Source organism: Stegastes partitus, unplaced genomic scaffold (assembly GCF_000690725.1).
Source record: "Stegastes partitus isolate 25-593 unplaced genomic scaffold, Stegastes_partitus-1.0.2 Scaffold637, whole genome shotgun sequence".
In the NCBI taxonomy this organism is placed as follows: domain Eukaryota; kingdom Metazoa; phylum Chordata; class Actinopteri; family Pomacentridae; genus Stegastes; species Stegastes partitus.
In genome coordinates, this window is record NW_007578368.1 from 330,214 (window position 1) to 345,987 (window position 15,774).

Genomic DNA, 15,774 nt, shown 5'->3' on the forward strand with positions numbered 1-15,774 from the left:
ATTCTCAGAGGATTAGAGAGCATTTTCTGTTGGAGTTGGAGTCTCTTTGAGTCGATAAAGTAATTTTGTTGTTTATTGACAATAGAGCAGCTTCAGGCTGCACATCAATGAAAGTGCTGAATAAAATCATGCTCCTCTGGGTTAGAGGATAGAAAAAAAAAGTGAAGTCTTCCAGTAAATGGTATTCTTCGGCTCAGTGAGAACTTTACTTATTGTTTCATGTTTCTTTATTGTTTTGTTTTTTATGGTGGCAGTGAAGAGAGACAGACAATGTGGGAAAAGAGAGCAACAGAATGACAAACAGAAAATAGTCTCCAGCTGGGAAACAAACCAGGAACTCGCTGCTCAGACCGCTCACACCCACATCCTATGTGCCTGAACCACCTCAGCTAAAAGCCAGCTCAGTTGGATGAAGGACAAAATGCGATTCGTACTGGAACATACATTATTTAACCTCTTAAGACCCGAGCTCTTGTTTAATATACATTTTTTATTTCTCATTTTTTATTTTTTGTTTAAAAAAATAAAAAAATAAAGACAATAAAAATAGATTAAAAAAAAATATATTTAAAACTATAAAAATAATAAATAAATAAATAACAATGATAAAATAATAATAATGAAACAATGCAAATAAAAAATACATTAAAAAAAATTAACTACTGTGGTAATTTAACCCAAAGTGTGACGTCCAAGCATGTGGACGACAGGTCTTAAGAGGTTAAACATGGTGTCAGACAATCTGTAATTTATTTGGAACTCAACAATGTAAAAAAAACAAACAAACATTAGTATGTTTTTACTTAAAAAAAAAAAAACCAGCAGAAAAAACATTTACGCTGTCAGACTAAAGAAAAATTGAAAACCAATCAAACACTGACCATTTTTGTGTTTTTTTGGCAATTTTTTATCTCTTTATTCATTTTGGAAGTTATGTATACATCAGTTTGTGTATAAAACAGGAAGTGTTTTTATTTTTTTGTTTCCAAATGAAAACCAAGAAAACCAAACTCAGAAACCCTCCAGTTTTTAGTTTTGACCAATTTCTTTAAAAAATTCCTCATTTGGGGCAGATGATTGAACAGCGGATGTGTCGACGTGTAAAAATGGTTAAATTACAGCCAAGATAATAGAATGACTTTTCTATAGAAGTGTTAGGATCTGTAGCAGGGCAGCGATAGAAGACAGTGTTGTCCAAAATAGTCTGCAGTGACCAGCAGACGTCCCCACATGCTCCCAAATTATTGTTGACCTTCTTGTCTGCAACAAGATCGAGCTAATGGTCACGTTTAGCTATAATATAGCACGATCTATTGTTTGTGATGCATTTAGAGCTCCTGGGACGTGAAGTTTCAGGTAGGATGTATCAGGCAGCCTTTTCAGGTTCTACAGGAGAGGAGATGTTGGAGAGTTTGTTGAAGGAAAGCAGGCAGCAGGCAGGTAGGGTTCACAGAACAGTTCGAATGGTAACTGAGAGAGTTTTAGGTTAACTCTTTCTCTGGGTTTCTACTAAACTTGCTTTCAGGAAAAGGGCGCTTGTAAAGATGTCATGCATGCTTAATTTTTTCGTCCCGTCTATTCTCTTGGCTTTTGTTTAGACATTTTTACATTTCACTTCCGCTTTCGGTCCTTCTATCATCTATCCCAAATGAGAGATTCATTAACAAGGTATTCACAAAAAAAAACAAAAAACTTTTTTTTTCTTGAGTTTGCTTTTCTTGCTTTTCATTTTTAAAACTGCAAAAAAAACAACAACAAACAAACAAAAAAAACCCTAAAAGCAGACAGTTTTTGGATTTTTGTTTTTTTGATTTTGACACCTGAAACTTTTTGTTTTTTCATTTTTGGTTTAGAAACAGAGAACAGCTTTCTTTACTTTGTTGTTGTTTTAAATAATAAATGGTTTGCGAATTAACTGGAACATACATGTGCTATTCAACCACCATCAGCATCAACAGCTACTGTAAATGCTGCATATAGAGTATAAGTAGTAATACAGACTGACTCTGAATAGCAATGTTATGCCAATTGTGTTTGAGAAAAAAAAGTTCTATCATGTTCAGAGCAGCTACTTTAAATCTCCGCTGCAGCACTGCGATGTATGTTCTGTCATCAGATATGTCATACATCCATAACATAAGCTAATGCTCTAAAGTATACACAGCTGATGTGGAGATTGTACTTTTGTAGCCGTAGTACACAGCAGAACAAGTCAGAGAACTTGATACGACTGACAGTAAACAGGCAGCAATTAAACAGCACTACTGCCAATAACAAATAAAGCAGATGAAGCTGGTCGACTTTTCCAGGGATTTATTCCTTTAATGAGCCGTCACACCTCCATCTCCAGTTGTGAGCAGCTCCTCCTTTGTCATTGTGGATTATTGTAGGTCAGCATTACTTTATTAAACCTACGAAGAGTACATCTGTCATTTCCCTTTGTGGAGACGATGCATGTTTAAAATGTGCTCGGAAGGAAATCACAGAAAGGAAAATTAATTAGAAGCTCTCTAATTGGACTGGACTGCTCTATATGCCCTTTTTTTTTTAGGAGACGGGGCATCTGAAGTTGTTTGTAGGATCCGTAGTGGAGCCCAACATTAAGAACCTCTGTTGTATTTTTAGCTTAGACAACAAAAGCCTCTGTGTCTATAACAGCAGACGAATGTTCCCGGTGAATCAAAATGCCCACTCTTCTGACACTCGTGTGTGCGGTGATTAATGCCTGCTGCGAGGTGATGTCAGTGTGTTTGGTGCCTTAATGACTCATAATCTAAGGAGTCAGGAGTGAAGCTACACTGAACCTTCTCTGACCTTCATCGAACTGCTGACGTCACCCTGCAGCTCCTGATTGATTGAGCGTCCTGTCGAGATGTCGCAGTTTGCATCTTGGAGATAGAGTTGCAAACACGCGTGTGTTTTCCTCACAGGTTTAACACTGAGGCTGCTCCGTGAAGCAGAAAAATCTTTTCAAAATCCGTCCAGCAAATTTATGACTTGTTAAAATCTAGTCCAGTTGAGCTTCTGTAAACGATACGTCGCTGAGGTCACGGTAACCTCGGAGTGAAAAGAGAGGAAAAGAAAAGTCCAGCTGTTTTTTTTTACTGAAGCTCCGAGGACATGTGAACAATGTTGATTCTCTCCGCTGCTTCCTTGTTGTTAAGCCGCGTGTTTGTTTTCGTGTTCGTATGAACATGTGCGTAGGAGAGAGAGGCAGGAAGTTGGGAGTTGTGAGAGACAGATACTGTCGCTTCTGACAGACTTAAGCGCAGAGTGACTGACAGAGGTGAAATTGCTTGAGAAAGGATGCGAGGCAGCTCCCTCTCCTCTTCCTCCTCCTCCTCCTCCTCCTCCTCGTCCTCGTCCTTCTGCCTCCTGCTCACTTCTCCTCTCAGTCAGCCACGTACTACTGTAAATGTACGACTCGGTCTGTTTCTCACGGGTAACTGTGGAATATGAACTCTGTTTTTTCTCCTTTTTTTCTGTACACGTAGCCATGCATCAGGCGCTGGACACACTGAGTGACAGCACGAGCTCCACAACTGCCAATGACTTGGACCTCATCTTCCTCAAAGGCATCATGGAGAGCCCAGTGGTGAGAATAACATAAACTGTGTATACTGCATGCTGAAGTGTGTTTTAATTGAGGGAGCTCCTCGACTGAATTTGGGGCCAATCACCAATTAATCAGCCAATAGCAACCACTGGTCTGTTTGAAGCTTTCTATTCGTTGGTTTCGTTTGAATTTTGATCATCAAATGCTTCATTTATTGCCTCAGTTTGTGCATTTCCTGCATCAGTTTATCGTGGAAGTGTCTTTATTCATGTTAAGAAAAACACAAAATTCAAGCACCAAGTGACAATTTGAGATATAATAAAATATTATTCAGTTAGACTCTCTGTTGTGCCTCTTGTTTGGAGAAGTAACCTCACATGTGTTTATATTTTCAGGGACACTCTTTCTCAATCTTGAGGGAGACATATCCCAAACTTCTCCCCTCTACAGAATCTAAGGCTCATTACATGATACATTAAGTATTTAAAGTCAGAGATGATGAAGTACCATGATTTGAACACTGTTTATCTACTGGCAGGCAACATGTGCAACATATTCCACTCTCACAACCATAGCAGCCTACGCTTGGTTACTGGCACCAGCTAGCAGCTTAACAAATATAGCTTTGCTGTGCAATAAAATAAACACGACGCTGTTGCAAAGAAATTAGACCCAACGCTAAATGCGAGCAACACACCAAGTTTGAACAATAAACGATACAGAGGAAGCATTAATCAATTCCAGCTGTCCGAATAAAACACAGCCTCTACTTATTTACGCCATTTTGATCTATAAAAACTGCAACACAGTCATTAAACTGTCACTTTTTTCAGCATTTATAGGAGATAAGAGTCCAACAGGGTCTCTGTCTTAGTGCTGACGAGCTCTGAAAATCGTTATATTCCTTTATGTGACCAACCCATCATTTGTCCAGCGAGCTCTGTGCTGGTTGGTGATTGTTTCCTACACAAGGGATTTTTTTTTTACTGCATTTAAATAATCTTTTTTAAACTGATGTTTTCTGTTGTGTTAAATTATAGATAATATCCAATAACAGAGGAAAAGTATTAATTTGGATTTTTGCAAATAGTAATTTGTTCTTTACAAAGTGTGGCCACAGTTTTAATGTATTTAAATCAGGAGAAAAAAAATCTTATCTCATAGAAATTTGCTGTTATTTTCAGAGTTTGTACAGTTTTGAATGCTACAATTTTATACATTTTTTAAAGGATTTTTTCTGACATCCTTGTTATTAAATTTTTTAACAGATTTTTTATTTACTCATTTATTTGTGTTACTGATGTATGTATCTAACTTAATGTAGAAGCCGATAAGAAAAGAATTCAGCTTTAATCAGTTGCTTCCTAGCCATATAGCCTGGTTATATTAAGCTGTGTGCCACTTTGTATGCATGCAAATTAATGATATTAATGAATATTGTAAACCGATGTTTTGCATCTTTGGCTTCACATTAACATTTTATGCGAGTATCATCATTTGCACGAGCTTCTTGCATTAACAGTGAACACAAACCATTATGTTTTCACTGAGTTGTGAGAAGCTTTATTAAAATTACATTAGAAAAATGGAAACTTTTAGCAGCCATTATTACATTTGAAATTTAAATTCCGTCTTGCAGTAATTATCCTAAAAAGACAGCTTACATTCATCAAGTGCAATCACATTTCCATTTCAATGGTCTTGCTTCATTGTTTTCTCATAAGTTGAAAATGCAAATTAAAAGAGACATCTGGTATTTTATTTTCACTCACTGTCATGCTGGATGGGCAGATGAAAGCCCAAATGTGCAGAGGCCAACAGCGCCTCCCCTCGCTTCGCTGCTCAGTATTATCAACAGCATGATTTCTGGTAAATTTCTCAACGGTTTGATGTGTTTGATTTGATTTTGAAGGTCAAACTCCTCCTCTCTCCCACTTGTAGAGAAGCTGGTAAAGGTAAATGAGGATGGACGTGCTCCATGGTGTACATGTAACAGGCACAGCAGGGACAGAGGCTGATGCTGTCGTACAAACTTAAACCAGGTTAATACACACTTCTGGCTCATGTAGCTGCTGTCAGCTCCACTGTACCTTGTTGCTTGGTCAACCTGCAGCCTGTCTATGATAGTGCAGGTTGGATGATTGCCAAAATTACACAAAATTGCACAAAAAGACATGAAAGGCTTTTATCTGCCTCAGCGTATAAGAAGATACAGACATTTCTCTTTTTATAGGACCGTTAACATTTCCACAGTTTCCCACCTGTCAGTCATTCTAACAAGGCAATGTAACATTTCTATAACCAATCAGAGCCGCCAGAGAGCAGCACATTCATCACGTTTGACAGCTTGACAAGTGTAGATGGAGCAGCAACCGCCATGATCAATGAAAGATGAAGAAATGAATGGCAGCCATTAGCTTTTTACATTTATTCGTTCCAAATACTTGTTTGAATGCTTCAGATGTGGATCTTAATTTGGTTTTACACAAACATTAAATTGAAAATAACTGGCTTCTTTACATTCTCTGGGCTTTTGGTAGGTTCTCTCTGTGTTTGGGAGTAGTTTGAGATTATTTTCATTATTGTGAAAAGTCAATAATAATGGAAGTCATTGTATTCAGCTCAGACTTAAAGGCAAAACATTTTCACAGTAAAATGACAAAATCTGTGTTATATACACAGCTGCCCATGAAGTTGAAATAAAATATATCTTTTACCTCTTGTAATGAAATGATTTAACTACAATTGACTTTTGCAAACTGTGTTTTCAGGCTTAAACTAAATTGGGGGTGTTGAACAATAGGATTAAGGGTTTTGTTTCAGTTTTCCAACCTTGGTCATATAACAGGAAACATATTTAATATTTGAATATGACTCTTTCAAATATCACTGATATTGAGTCTGGCCACCTGTGACACGGATCAATGCGTTAAGACATCGTGGCATCCTGTCCACAAGCTTGTTGATGGTGTCAACAGGCAGGACGTCCCACTCTTTGGTCAGATCCCAAAGCCAGAATTAGTTTCACCTGGTAACTGGGAATCAGTATGTAATCATTGGTCAGAAGTGGTTACTGATGTGTAGAAACAGCAATAAAAAGACAAATGTGTCTGAAAACTAAAATTATTCCAACTTTTTGGGCGACGGCGTATATTTTGATGACTTCTTGACTTACGTTATCACAAATGTTTCCAACAACGTTCAAGCCTAGAAAATTTAAAGGTTGGTGCCAAATTGGATCAACTCTGTTGTCTGACCCAACCTACTCGAATTATAACAACCAATGTCCTGACTGACTAAGCCACCGTTCTGAGCAAAGCGTCCCTGCTGTTGGTAATGCTCACTTGTAATGGATCATGATGATGATTTGACTTCAGATAAGAGCGCAGAGCTACATCACCACAAACCATTAGCTACGTCGCTTTGGATAAAAGCTAAATGAAACTGTACAACTGTAGGAGCTCTAGTTGAATGGTAAGTCTGCGGTTAACAGTTGCAGCTATTTTATTAGAATGAAATTACATACATGACTGAACTTAATGCGAGTGAAACTTTAATACATGACTTCATCCATGAACATGGTTGCTGCCTGAGGCACATCAGATAGATTTTTTTTCAGCAGTGATAGTTAAGACATCAGCTCTCATGATCCCACCCCACTAAACAACATCATCAAATGATAAAGAGTTTTAAAATGTTTTGACTGAGAGATGCCAAAATGATATACTGTGTGTTGAAGCTGAGACAGCTGTCCTCTGCTCTGACCAGCTCCACTCTCTCTGACAGACTTACAGGACACACTCATCTGCCTGCTACCTATTAGTCATGTCGATGAGTAATGAGATTTTGGGGTAAGTGCCAAGTACAAGGAGAAGAGGCACCACTGATGTCAATGTGACAAAATTTTATGCTTGTAATCCCCATACAGTGATCCCATATATCAACCGGTGAGTCAGACTTTGTTTGTATAACATTTTTCATACAAATAGAAAGCAACACAAAGTGCTTTACAGAACAAAAGGGGGAAAAAACCCAAACCCACAATGCAATAAATGCAATAAATAAATAAAAACACCAGAGGCATCATAGGTTAAAAATTCAGAATAGCAGAATAAGACAAATATAAAACAAAAAGCGAGGTCGAAGTAAGTAAAACAGACTAAAATGTAGAAATAAATAGACAAAAAAAAAATGCAATAAATAAAAAATAAACTCAATTAGAAGCCAGACTAAAAAGTTAGATGTTGAGTTTGCTGTTAAAAATATCAACGTTCTCTTCTGCCCTCAGGCCTTTAGGAAAGCCAGAACAACAGAAGAATGCATCACTGTAGGTTTTGGTTCTGACTTTTGGTGTAATTAAAAGGCCGCCACCAGAAGACCTGAGGGTTCAGGAAGCTTCATGAGGCAAAAACAAATCTGACCATTAAGAGTTTAATAAATCAACAAAAGGATCCTAAAATCTGTTCTAAAGCAGCTGCTGCAGAGACTTTAAAATGACTGTCTGGTCGTAGTCATCACACTTACAGCTGAGCTTCGAAGCCGTTCTAGTGGAAACATATTCTTCTTGGTGAGAGCAGATAGCGGAGCATTACAATAGTCCTGTAGGTAATAAAAGCCTGGAATAGTGTCTCTGTGTTGGCTTGAGAGAGAGAAACACTCTGGCTTTAAATGATAAAATATTTAGGTGTGTTTCTAATAGTCTTGTTGGTTTTTCACTTGTTGACATGAGTTCAATGTTTCACACTGAGTTTCTAGTAGTTTAGGAAAATAATGAGTATAATAAAGGATCATCTTAACCCTGTAGTTCAGCACAGTTATGCTTAAAAACAAATATTACAGCACTCAGGAAGGAATAAAATTGTTCTGTTGTTGTCCAGTCTGTAAGAATAAATAAGAAAATTGTAAAAATCCACCTTCTATTTGTACAGACTTTGGACTAAAGCTTCTCCCGCATGCAAGTAAGCTTGTAAACTCTAAGGATGTCATGTCTTCATCCCACAGAAAGTAGACATGGCCGGCAGTGTTTTGTTGTCTAGACTGGTTTAAAAAATGTTTTCCATCAATACAGCCAACACTTCTGCATGATGATCAAACTGATTTCTTCCAAACTTTTTGCGCAGAGGAAGAAACTTAAACATTTCTCGGCGTTCCTCTTGTGAAGCCAACCCCAGCCAGTTCTCAGTATTTACATGGAGGAGAGCGATGTCGTCGTTACAGAGTTTAGCGTTTTGAAGTGAAGGGAGAAGAGCGAAAGAGCTTAGCTGTGGCACGCAGTCTCTTCAGAGTTTCATCCCACTACGTCTTATGTTCTTTCTCTCCTGTCAAAGTCTTCTCCTTCCACTTCTTGCCAAGAGCACAGTTTCACATACCTTTTAACAATGTGGACTTTTTCCAAAGCAACAGGAAGAGAAGGGGAGGAAAGAGTACGCTGCAAAAGGGTGTAAGGAAAAAGTATATGTGCACTTTACATCATGTACTGAAAGTTTTTTGCTTTTTCTTTGTGCTGTTCATTAGTTTTGGTAACATCCATCAGAAATGGTTCAGTTACAGTTGGACACAGCGGTAGAAGCTGTTTGAGGCTCGTCTGTTCACGGAGAGGAGCTGATAGCTATTAAAATTTGCTCACCTTCTCTGTTCTCCCAGAGAAGCTGGAACAAGTAGCTGAGGGTGGACATGCAGTACATATTTGTAATAGACACAGCAGGGACAGATGTATTTGGTGGTGTTATACGAACTTAAAACCCAGATAATACACTCCTCTGGCTCATGTCACTGCTCTTAGTGCTACGGCAGCTTGTTGCTCAGTGAAGCTGCAGTCTATCTGTGATGGTTTGCTTGTAGGAGCGTGACACCGGTGTTTGTGCTGCCCGTCCGTCAGAGCGCTCGGCGGTACCAGCGTATTGACGGGCATTCTCATAAAAGATTCATTTGCTGATGCAAGCTGCTGAATGATGTGAAAAGGATTTCCAAGATGATGGTTTCCCTTGACCCCGACGGTGGATCTATAAACACTTAACAAGCTTTCACTTAGTGCGCAGAGAATTGAAGAACATGCTAATAGAGAGCTGGACGGACGGGGCAAGGGTCCCCGCCTGCACGCGTACGGCCCTGTGGCTTCAGTCAGTCGAGCTGATTGCACTGCATTCACGACACAGTGATGCAATCAGCACAACCCACGGTTTCATAATGAATCAGGGTGATGATTAGACTGACAATGAGCAGATATTGACAACAGGAGCTAAAATACAAAAAATGCCTCTGCAGCGCTTGGTGATTATCAGATGTGACTGTGGCTCTGACTCTGTGCTCGGCTCCTCTGTATATCTAACAGAGCAATCGAGACTATTGAGGCGTTTAAGGCGACTCAATGAGCTGCCACTTGCTTTTAGACATTTAAGTACGGACCCCGTGCTATTCAAACTATCTTCCAAGTCATCGCGTTTCCTCAGTTCAGACTGTGTAAAGAGACTCCAGTGTGTTTGTAAAATAGCACCATGTGGCATTCAAAATAATGAATCCTGCTACTTTACTAAGTAGCTTGTGCAAAACAATTTAGTTAATATGTGCCAAGAGGTTAAATTCTGACAATTATTACCCCATTTCCTGCAAGCTATTGACATTTAGCTGAACGCACAGAAACAGAAATCAAGCATAAAAGCTGGTGTTCACATTCAGATGTCTCATGCAGCACTTAGAACCCGCAATGGAGTAAATCTGATTCAAAAGAAAATCCAAATGTCTTAAAAAACCTGGCACCGAGTGCTGTGTTTATTTATATAGGAGCAGTTGCATAGACATGGAGGATGTGGTACCGAAATGAAAACAAGCCGGGATGCTGCTGAATGATGCTGAACATCACAGTCAAAGCCAAGAGGCTGAGTTCTACCTGTACGCTTGTGAAGAGGCATTAAAGAGACTGTTTACTTACTATAATTGTAACGCTGCTTTGTCATCAATAGCTTTTTGCCTTGCAGCGCTCATTAGCTTTCACTGCTGAAACGTCTAGGTGGAGAGGAGGAAGATAAGTAGTGTCTGCTGCTAATACAAGCTCGCTCCGTGAGGCTACAAAAAAAATTCTACCGGCTGCCGTCTCGCTGCACAGGGTCGAAGAGCTCCCTGTGTTTTAGATGCAGCTTTGTGTGCTGAGGCATTTGCGCTGTGTTTGTATCCCTCCGTGTGCAGTATCGTGCACTTACAGTGATTTGTGTGCGTGCAGGCGTGTGTGAATATCAGCATATTTATTTGTGCGTACGTGCACTGTATCCTGTCTCTCGGCAGGGATTCTTCCTCTCTTATTCTCAGCAAACAAACATCACGGCTGCCAGAGTAGTAGTCGGTCCCGGCAGACAAATCCTCTGTGGGATTGCCTGACAATGTGAATCTTCAAATACAACATTGCGTAGTGTGCACTTGCCAGTGGTGTTGCTGTAAATGATTACATTTGCATTATGTTTTGAATACTGCTCATAAGTTCTGAGGGCACTGAGTGGTTTATACAGTACAGTGCAATACGGCACACTGCAGTATAGCTAAATGTAATGTTAAGAGTAATACCACAAAGTGACATCTAGAGTCACAATCTGACAATGTCAAAAGCAGTGAGGAAAGTATAAAGTCATTCATTTTGTGTCTGTGACCCTGGACCAGAGGTGCAGAAGCCGTGTCCACCTCTGTCCTTGGCGGCAGAAGAGGAGAAAGTGAAAAATTAATGTCCCCTGAAATATTGATGTTTCACAGCACACATTGGAAAACCTGCAGGGCACAAGATTTGACTCAAGTTTGTGCTTACTTTTCTTATCTTTGAGTCGAGATTTATGAACACGGGCTGTGTGCTTTTCTCAGCAGGGGCTCGGTTTGTGGTTGCTGTTTTTTGTTTGGTGCTCTTTACTACCTCTGTGAATGGAAACAAACTTGCCTGCAGAAGTCAGTGCACATTTCATTGTAACGCAGCGAGGTGCGTTAACCGCTCGCCAAGACGGTGGCACTAATGGAGCTGAAAGTTAAAGAAAATACAGCGGGTTTTCATCAGCTGGTGGAAAAGCACAGCATATAAAGGAGAGGCAAAGCTTTCATAGAGTCAGGTTAAGGCTCTTTGTTAAGTAACGTGCCTTTTTGTACTCGCTAAATCCCAGGCCCATGAGCGGTTTGAAGAACCCAAGCTCGAGGCTGTGCGTGAGAACAACGTGGAGCTGGTCCAGGACATCCTCAAGGAGCTCAGCCCGCTCATGCACAGGAGCCAGGCAGCCGACGAGCTCGTCCGCATCCTGAAGGAACCCCACTTCCAGGTTTGGAGCTCGTTCCTTACAGCAAACTGTAGCTTTAATTAACAGGTGCTGGGGCTAAAGCCTTGGCTTCTTTTCAGTGTGATATACATGCTTAATGATGCATGTTCTACTGGCATAGATTTCACTAATTTGGAGCTACAGTAGTTTATACCCATCAGTCTGTGCAGCGTTCACACAGACCAGAGCGTTAACACCTGATTTTTGCACTATAGCATAATTTATATTATCGTCATCAGTGGTTTTATCGCCTGTCATTACGTTAACAGTCCCTCCTGGAGACCCATGATTCTGTGGCGTCCAAAAACTACGAGACTCCCCCTCCCAGCCCCTGTTCCTTCATGGACGCGGCCCTCAACAACCAGCCTGTTCCACCAGATGCAGTCAGGATGGTCGGCATTCGCAAGGTGTCTGGCGAGCACCTGGTAAGTCTGCTCAGTTAAGCACCATCTGAATCACTGAGGCAGGATTGAGCCCTGCTATAAATTGTAAACAGATAAAATTCCTCAGTGAATGGTATGATTTATGCCTTTGGTGCAGTGCATGCACTCTGTATAATGAGATCCTTTTGTGCCACTGTTTAACAGAGAAATAAGTCAGATTTATACAGCCTTGTAGCACAAAATGAGAGGGATTTATCTGCATCTGGTTGACATGTTGTTGATTAATACACAGAACTCAGTGAGAACTTTGCTAGCTGCTCTAGTGTGTCACTTTCTACCCTCAAACTCTCTGCCAGCAGTGTGTGAAGTCATTCACAGGTCTCTGTAGCTCATCGCTGGTGTCACAATTTCCAAATTTGATCAAAAGTAAGGAAGCATAAGTGGAGCCTAAAGGGAAAAATAAGGTGTCATAACACTGCATTTGCCTTAATAGCCTTGGATGGTGTCAAACAAGCAAAGATAAATATGTCTTCTTAATGGTAGCAGATGTTTTTTTGCAGACAGCATTTAATGGCCATTATACTGATTTCAGCTTCAACTATTTCTGGCTTTATTACTTGCAGTTGCTGCAACACTTAACCTCACCCCCACTTGTCTTTTGAACTGCCGTGCAGCGGAAGACTTTGCCAGATTGTCCTCTCGGGTCTTCTAGCCTAGTTTTCCCACATAACAAATGATGATTATATTCCCGCTGCGTATGCGTGTGCAGGGAGTGACTTTTCGAGTGGAGAGCGGCGAGCTGGTGATTGCCAGGATCCTCCATGGCGGCATGATCGACCAGCAGGGCCTGCTCCACGTGGGGGACATCATCAAGGAGGTGAACGGCAAGGAGGTGGGCAACGATCCCAAAGTGCTCCAGGAGATGCTGAAGGAGGCGAGCGGCAGCGTGGTGCTGAAGATCCTGCCCAGCTACCAGGAGCCACACACACCGAGACAGGTGAGCCGGTTTGGGTGGGGTTGCCGGTCAAATCAAACCGGGCTTTGCTTCACATCTGTGCAGTTAGACACACTGCTAGCAGTCATACCAAACACCAAGCCAATAAGGCGGCTTTCCACTGCAGGAACGCAGCATGAGATTGCAGGAATGTTTACTGGAGCGACCTTGTCGTTGGCCCGTTCAGTATCCCCAGTGTGAGATCTCACAGGTCGACTGCAATGCTTATTCAGAGTGTGCCAAACAATTTCAGATAGTAGCTACTGGATGTTACCCCAGTTCTCTGAGAGCGAGGGAAGCGAAACAATAGAGGGTGATTATGTTAGCCAGTATGATGAACTTTATGTTGAAGATGGCAATGTGAGAGAAGAGAAGACCTGACGAGAACATTTAGAAGGCAGAAAAAAGGTGCTTGTCGTCCTCTCTGACCTTAACCAGTCAGCATGATCCTTTCTGGTTTTATCCAATCAATACTGAGCAAATCTTCAGGGTTGCTGCTCAGAAGTGTCTACCCGAGAGAGGGGACTTTTTTCCCCATAAAACCGCCCTGAATGAGGTTCTGCTGGTTCTTGGAGTCGGAAACAGCACAAAGGTTCAGACCGTCCTAAAATGAACCTCAAGTTCCTGCAATGGAAAATGCCCAAATGATAAGCCGGAATAACATTTTAAACTGAGTGCAATTTAACAAAGATAAAAAGCTCAAATGTAATTCCAAAATGATGAGTTTTAAATTAACCTTCCAACCAATCAGGCAGCTTATTTAGTATTTACACAAATTGCATGCAAATGCTGCTGCCAATATCACACCCGTCCCCCGACAATCTCACAATTTATCTTGCTCTCACATGGAATGCAGAGACAAATTAGTCGGATCTCTTGTGTGTGCGAATTAGCATAACTCCTTGTGTTTTAAAAAGTCTCAGTGATCTTCCACTCTGAATCTCCTCTTTCAAAGCTCAACACGTCCTGGATATAAATATGGTATAAAAAGTCATAATTTGTTTAAAAGGATGCTGTCACTTTCATCGGTCAAGTGCGTCCCACTCACTGTCCTCCCTGGCATCCAAAGTGCTCTCTGTAACCTCGTACGCCGTGCCAAGGATCATATATCTAATTCCACAGCAGGACTTTCTGGATGACATTGGCTATTTGGCTATAAGACCAGCATTACAGTTTTGTCAGTTATCCAAATGTAAAGTAGTTTTCTGCTTATGGATAATGGATCAATAATTTAAGTCTTCCTGAGCAAGAAAGCAAATGAGAGAGCAGCTAATGACACTGGAGTTCCCATCCGACATTCTGTGTTTTGTTCTTTTTGTCATGCGTTCGCAGCTTTTCCATTAGGAGGAATGTTTTAGTCTGTTGCATATCAAATATTTGTAGGAAATTACTTAACCGAGTGTTTGTTAATGGCTAAAGAGCACACGTGGAAAGAATTCTCAGTGTTGTCCTTGGGTTGCGTTATCTAATGAGCGTTAGCTTTCGAAGAGCCAGAGGAGGCTGGTCACACTGAAAATGTGACCCAGTTTAGAGTGAAGGGAAACAGAGGGGTTATCTTGCCTGGTGATGTGCTGCCAATAGGACGGGAGAATAAGAGGATGCAGCGTATACAACTCTGTGACTGATTGGTCTCAGCAGTAGAAGAAAAGGAACAGTGGAGCTTGAAGAAGCCGTGCTAAATTAATTCCTTACACCAGACCGAAATATACAAGAGCATAATCCACGAGAAAATGATGGAGAGAGTGTTTGTGTGCGAGGAAGAGTGTTATCACAGACTTAGACATACAGTATTCCGTTGCTTTTAAAAATGGTACCCGGTTGCCTCCTACATCTGCAGCTACATATTGGAACTTTTGAACTTTGAAAACACTGCGATCTGCCTTATACAACTGAGTCTAGTTTACATACATACGCACATGCATTTCTTCTCATGATCAATAATATGCACTTTATTCTGTAAGTACTCAAGCCATATAAACATAGTCACACACTCCAGCTTGCATATTTATATAGAGAGCTGATGGGAATAGATATATCTACATAAGAATGTATGTTGTTCCACCTGAAAACTTTTTTGTACACAACGTAATGCTGAAAAAGATGCTTGGGGTGACTCAGGAATAGTTTCATCATAATGTTTGTCTAGCAGACAAGCTTTGACTCCATTCTTTATAAAGCTCTCAGCAATGCAGCACATGTAGCAGAGTCCACTTCACAGACAGTGGTGCGGAGTCAAGTGGCATCTTCGCTGTGAGCTGCAAACTAGTTTGTGAAATGCATTGCTGGAAAGTCAATAAAAAATGACCCCTTTCAGATTATCAGCCAATATTATAATACCTGAATTTTTTCAGCCTCTAAAAATTGACATTGGCGCCAAAAATCCTGTATAGCTCTACTTATAAGTATGCCTCTGTTGTACAACTTACAAATCTGCTTATTTTTCACAAAATCATCAGTTTTAGGTGAGCCTGATCTGATATACTGTCCAATTATATTGTCCAGGATAAGAGGATGTAAGATAAGATAGAACTTTATTAATTACAAAGGCAATTCTTGGGC

At 40.5% G+C, this 15,774-nt stretch overlaps 1 protein-coding gene across 1 annotated transcript in view; it reads left to right on the forward strand.

The window, feature by feature from the left end:
• The window catches only part of mpp2b (MAGUK p55 scaffold protein 2b), a 36,215-nt gene that overhangs the window by 12,647 nt on the left and 7,794 nt on the right, over window positions 1-15,774 (forward strand). Inside the window, exons 2-5 of the mRNA XM_008289805.1 lie at window positions 3,495-3,595; window positions 11,689-11,841; window positions 12,108-12,263; window positions 12,991-13,218. Of these exons, the coding sequence (XP_008288027.1) occupies window positions 3,495-3,595; window positions 11,689-11,841; window positions 12,108-12,263; window positions 12,991-13,218 (638 nt within the window). The remainder of the gene's footprint in view (window positions 1-3,494; window positions 3,596-11,688; window positions 11,842-12,107; window positions 12,264-12,990; window positions 13,219-15,774) is intronic.